Source organism: Condylura cristata, unplaced genomic scaffold, assembly GCF_000260355.1.
Source record: "Condylura cristata isolate star-nosed mole 26May11 unplaced genomic scaffold, ConCri1.0 scaffold00009, whole genome shotgun sequence".
NCBI classification, from domain to species: domain Eukaryota; kingdom Metazoa; phylum Chordata; class Mammalia; order Eulipotyphla; family Talpidae; genus Condylura; species Condylura cristata.
In genome coordinates this window covers 10,704,505-10,710,504 of record NW_004567110.1, presented here as the reverse complement: position 1 = coordinate 10,710,504, position 6,000 = coordinate 10,704,505, and the positions used below count along the sequence as shown (strand labels likewise).

At 43.2% G+C, this 6,000-nt stretch overlaps 1 protein-coding gene across 3 annotated transcripts in view; it reads right to left on the bottom strand.

Annotated features, from left to right (window-relative positions):
• KIAA0196 (KIAA0196 ortholog) overlaps nucleotides 1-6,000 on the bottom strand; it is a 47,404-nt gene that overhangs the window by 6,108 nt on the left and 35,296 nt on the right. For all 3 annotated transcript variants that reach the window (XM_012722939.1, XM_012722941.1, XM_012722940.1), the window contains exons 19-24: nucleotides 5,441-5,620; nucleotides 4,100-4,224; nucleotides 3,070-3,232; nucleotides 2,204-2,306; nucleotides 2,038-2,117; nucleotides 305-408 (exon numbers count right to left, since the gene is read on the bottom strand). In XM_012722939.1, the coding sequence (XP_012578393.1) occupies nucleotides 305-408; nucleotides 2,038-2,117; nucleotides 2,204-2,306; nucleotides 3,070-3,232; nucleotides 4,100-4,224; nucleotides 5,441-5,620 (755 nt within the window). The remainder of the gene's footprint in view (nucleotides 1-304; nucleotides 409-2,037; nucleotides 2,118-2,203; nucleotides 2,307-3,069; nucleotides 3,233-4,099; nucleotides 4,225-5,440; nucleotides 5,621-6,000) is intronic.

Genomic DNA, 6,000 nt, shown 5'->3' with positions numbered 1-6,000 from the left:
CCACTTCCAATGTTTGGTCGGGGGGGGGGAGGAGGGGAGAGAGACGAAGGGAGAGAGAGGGAGGAGAGGGGAAAGGGCTGGGAGGGAGAAAGAGGGGGAGAAAAGGTGGAAAGGAGGGAGAAAGGAGAAACACTAAGGAAGAGATTGTTGGAGACATGAGCGATTAATCCACGAGAAAGAAGCTTATCAATCAGGGAAGTTTCCTACCCAACAAGAGCTTTAAAACAAAGGTAGTGGAGAAATGGGGATGCTGCCCGGTGAGGAACAAATTAGGCCCACAGATGTTTCAAACGCTGGCACTTACTTATTGAGATTCTCCAGAGCAGCTGCCAGATGTTTGGAGTCAAACCGACAGGAGTAGTTTAATTCGTTGGCGATCTGCTGTCTCAGAATCTGCATCTGCCCAACCTGTGACAAGCAAGAGCGAGAATAGGTCGACTGCTAACACCTTCAAAGTGAGAGTAAGGGGGTGAACACTAGGGTGAGTGTCTACAGGAAGGGTGCCCTCACTCTGGAAAAAGGAAGGATTTCCAGGGCCAACTCCAAGGCCCTGGAACATTTCTGATGACTGGATGGATCCCAAGTCAATACTTTGAGTTTGCTTAAAGTCAACACATTCGTCTAACTTTTTGTGCCAGTAAATTTTCTCTTGACTATTTTAACAAAGCAGATCTTAAGGTTAGTAAGGGAGACAGGAGAAATAGGATGGAAGGCTGTCTTATGCCAGCAAGGTGGAAAGGAACACTTTCTTCTGAGGTGTTGGGAGCTGAGAAAAGAAAAAAAGAGTAGCCTTCTTTAAAAGCAAAGAAAAGGTATTTGAGTACTGACATCTACAACGGTTAAGAGTGTCAGATAACCTCACATGTATTTCTTTCAACCACTACTCTTATTCTTAGGTGAAGAAAATAAAAGTCCATCCCCCAAAATGTTATTTTTAAATAAGAAATCTTTTGTTAATTAAAAAACAATGTTCTTTAAAGTTAGACTATGGCAAGACTAAGAAACTAGGGGTCCCTTTTAGGCTACGCAAAAAATGTCCCTCCAATTCTCTATCTGATCCATATAATTCCTGTTAACTCCAGATGCTCAGTTATGGACTCCCTTGAAAATACCAACCTTAGAGAGGGAGACAAATAAAAGCAGCTTGCCATACTTGTTCTCCATTAAATCATGTTGAATCTTGGTCACCAACAGTTTCTTTTTGGTGCTTGCTTACTACAAACCTTTAATATTCTAAGAAGCCTGGAGGATAAGCTCTTTCTACCTATTTGCCTATTTAGAGAACTCTACCCTGTCATTCTTTCTCCATGATTTCTCCAGAGTTGCGTTGACTAACAGCAGCCACTAGCCACATGTGGCTATTTGTAGAGTTGACTGACTCTTCTTTTTAAAAAAGATTTATTTATTTATTTATAGGCCAGAAGTGCAGGTGGTGAGATGATTCACTAGAGGTAGAGTGGGAACAGAACAGGCAGACTGACTGAAATATACTGCTGAGGGGAGCAGCGGGCGAGACAGCAGAGGTCTGCCACACCATGTGGGCAAGCTGCCTGCCTGGGGATCGATCTCATGCTGCAGTGGCTACAGATAGCTTCACAGTGCTGCACTTTATCCCTTGTGCCACCAGGGACCAACTTCTGAACAACTTTTTTTTAACACTGTGCAGACACCAGAGGGAGAGAGACAGATGCCCAGCTCCTACAGCTCTTTAGAACAGGTTAGGGCCGTACATAAACAGCTGTGAAATAAGACTGAAAGAGGTAGATTCCAGTTCCACACATTTCCTCATGTGAAAGTCCTTCTGGCCACAATCCTTTTCAAAAAGAAAGTGTTTCCTCATGAAAGAAAAATTAGAAGCCAGTGAAAAGCATAATAAGAGCATGCCCAGAAAGGAAGATCAAGAACAAGTGATTTTAGAAATAATGACAAACAATTTTTGTTTTGATGACAGAAGAGTGGCTTTTTTTTTTTCACAAGAAAGTGATAGGAAAACTAATAATTTCAACAACAGTATCCTCACCCTCTCCCACAGCATACCTTCATTATAGCCTCGAGGTAAGCTGTCCAAACCTTCTGTGTTTTGGCAATGGCGGAAAAATAAATTTTATTCGAATTTGCTGAAAGGTTAAAATGAAATTTTGTTTAGTAAATCTGGAAAGCCTACAGTGCTCTCTTTGCCTCAGGTTATTTCCAGAACACTTACCTACAATACCTTTTAGGGGGCTGACAGCGTTCATGAGGGTTTTTAAGGTATCTTGCACAGCTCTGTCTCTAAGGATAATTTTCTGAAACATACTCAGGAAATTCTGAAACAAGAAGGCATGAGCAAAAATGAAACACAGTGAATAAAATGAATATATGTCCCCAGTAGTCAAAATGCGAGCAGAACACAGACAGACCCAAGTGATTCAGCACATCCAATGCTAGGCATGGGATGAGAGGGGAGCGGCAACTTCCGGTTCCTACTAGCAACGTCCGCTATTGGGGGAAGTTGCTGGTTTCAAAGGCAGTCATGTCTTCCAAGATGAAAAATCTCAAAAATAGCCTCCCCACAAAAAATATGAAGAAATTCTAGTTTATTTTAAGCTCTTATCAAACAGGAATCACATTTATGCCTGATGTCATAAGCATGGGGAGCAAGAAAGCAAGTTAAAATGAGCCTGGGGATGTCAGTGTTGAGAATAACTGCTGTGGCTTTCAGTGAGGTAATGAAGCCTCTCAGATGTGAGGTCTTGACCCTGCAAATGCCATTTCATGGTGCTGGTGCATTCACTGACTGTGGATGCAGCTTTCTCTAAGCTCGCTGTGGCTGAACCAACATAGAAGGCATCTAGATTTCTACAGAAATGATACTTCCATGAGAGATTTTGAGGAGAGGAGGAAGGTTGGGTCTCTTTCAGAGGGCAAAGTGATTTTGGAGCATAAAGAATTTCCCTGGGTCCTGTGTCAATAGCAGAAAATAAGAAATTGGGGATAAGGGATATTTATTCTTGATAAATAATTCATGCCACCACCAACAAAAAAGATAATGAGCTACTCTCTCCAAGGAAGCAGGAGTCACCCACTTACCTGTAACTCCTTGACAATCATAAAGCACAGAAGTCTGTCTAAGCCATTCAGCCCGAATGTCCCCAAGGTAGTCTGGATTTCTGAGAAGAGGCGACTGCTGGTAACTTCTTGATGAGTTTTCATGTCATACCAAGTGTTCAGCTGGTCAATGTGACATGTCATTCTAAAAGAAAGATGAGACAAACTCAAAATCTCAAGGCAGCTGAGAATGCATTCGCGAGAGGTGAGAGACAAAAGGACTGAGGCCAAATATGGAGGATTCCCTGAGCACACACACCAACAGCTGAGAACCATGAAAGTGGTGGTTAAGGGCGCGGTGTGGGGAAAAAGGCATAATTCTCTACAGGATGAGAGGACAACAGGAGTCTCCAAATAGGGAGACTAGCCGTTGCACGACCTGTGTTTGAATAACCACTGCAGTGAGGCACCCAGTAGGCCAGGAAGGTAAAATTGAAATTATTATTTTTTTCTGTCCCCTGCTATATCACTGGTTTGGTTAATCTTCTCTACTGTTTTAGAGACATGTTGATAGGACAAGGTTAACTTGGTTGTCAGGACGGGAGACCTTAGAGTCTAGCTTTCTCTCAGTCTTTCTCTAAACTTCTAGAGATTGGGGCCAAAACAGAACTTTGTCATCTACATGTTGGTAAGAAAGGAATTTCAAATCTTGGTGTCCTATCTATGATAACAAAGCCAGTTCCTCTTTCCTCCCAGTTCTGGTCATCAACCAATGATCCCTTGCAGAGTCAGGGCAGGGATTATGGAAAGACAGGAGCTGACAGCATTAAGCGTCCACTTGTGTCAGGTACCACGCCAAGACCTTTCTGTGTGTTACCACCTTCATCCTCAGGGTGCCTCTGTGGTAGATGTGCCACTGGCCTTTATTTTACCGTGGATGAAGCCTGTTTCCGGCACCACACCCTCAGCCGCCACTTAACGGCTCTCAGCTGTTGGTGCAGATGCTTTGGGACGTACGTTTGGAGCTTTGACTGTCCAGTGTCCAAGGCCCACAGAACACAGATACACCTACTTTGGGTCTGTGATCCTCAAGATTTCTCTGCAGAGTCGACCAATAAATGTTACGGACTCGTCCACAGGGGTAAACTTTGGTATCGGAATATGGGTGGACTGGTACATACTTTGCCAGTCCTGAATCTGGAGAACAAAATCATAAATATTAAGCGCATCTTTGATAAGGCATATCAGTTATCTTTCCCCCAAATAATCTCCCCCTGGCAGTGTCCTAGGGTTCCAATTTCTTGACATCCTCATCAGTATTTATTGTCTTTTTAAAAAAAAACTTCTAGCCATCCTGCTGGATGTAAACTGGCTTAGATTTGCATTTCCCAGTGACTGATGATGTCAAGAATCTTTTCATGTGCTTACTGGCCACTTGTCTAAAAGAAGATTGCATGAAGAATGATGATGAAAGTGAGAAAATAAAAGCTCCTTGATTTTGAAAAGGAAACTTAACACTGCACTGACAGCTTTCCAGAAATGCCTCATGTAACATTTAAAAAGAGGAAATGTGTCAAAAAGTGAAGTGTCTGAGAAGTGAGACGAGACATAGGAACTTAAGTGTTAACATCAGCACAATACAAAACCTCAACTAGTACAAGGCTGGAAGGTACTTAGCCTTTCAAAATGTCACCTGAGTCAGTTCCCTGACTGAAAACATAGAATGTTATTTACTGACTAAAACCAAACTTCTTAGCCTGGGTACTTAAGAATAAAAAATGGACAAAGCACTCGCATAGACATTTCTCCAAAGGCCATAATGGCCAGAAAGCACATGAAAAGATTCTTGACATTATCAGTCACTGGGAAATGCAAATCTAAGCCAGTTTACATCCAGCAGGATGGCTAGAAGCTTTTTAAAAAAGACAACAATAAATACTGATGAGGATGTCGAGAAACTGGAACCCTCGGACACTGCCGGGGTGGGGTGGGGGTGGGGGGAGGGGGAATGTAAAACAGTGTCTGCAGCCTGTGTGGAAACCGGTTTGGCGGTTCATCAGTAAGGGCCACATGAACACCTGCTCAGTATATGCTCTAGCTGAGCAGAACTGATGTCCTAAGTCTTCAGAACTCTCCAGCTGGGATTAGAACAAGGGCAATTCTAGCTGAATTCTACAGCCAGCCATGTAATTATATCTGCTTTCTCCTTAGAACTGGAAATGTTCAAGAGTGGGGAGCAAATCCACTTTTATGTAGCATCGTGATCCCGGAGGTGTTCTTGACTAGCTAGTGCTTATGGGTTCGTAGTAACTGTGTAAATAGACTTTCTTCTTGGCACAGCTGAGGGTTAGGGCATGTCTTCTATACCTGAGAAATAACACCTACAGTCAAGAACTTGAGTTTGTTTAGATACCTTTGTTCTTAAGAAGTTATTGCACTCTTGCTCTACGTTATAATTTATAATACGAGATACTTCTTCTTGCCAAATCTTCAGGCCGTAGATGTTGACATAGTCCTGTATGTATTCAAAAGAACGATGGAAGCCATCCATGGTGGCTCCCAGATCTTTCAGCTTGGGCATCAGTTCGCTGGGCTGTGCAGGAGGAACAAAAAAGCCATTTTATTATTATTAGTTTTTCTAAAGATTTATTTGTCTATACAGAAACTGGGGTATAGGCCAGAGGTGCAGGGTGTGGGGTGGGGGGCTGTGAGAGGATTCACCAGAGACACAGTGGGGAGAACAGGCAGATCCACTGAAATACACTGTTGAGAGGAGCAGCGGGCGGGACAGGAGGGATCTGTCTGCTGCACCAGGTGGGTCATCTCCCTGGTCGGGGATCCAAGGGCAGTGGAGAGCTTCATAATGCTGTGGTTTAACCCACTGCACCACCAGGGAGGGCCCAAAAAACTACTGTATTAGAAAGTCAGCCACTGAGTTCTGTGTTAAGACTCTAAATGGTACTCCAACTGAGA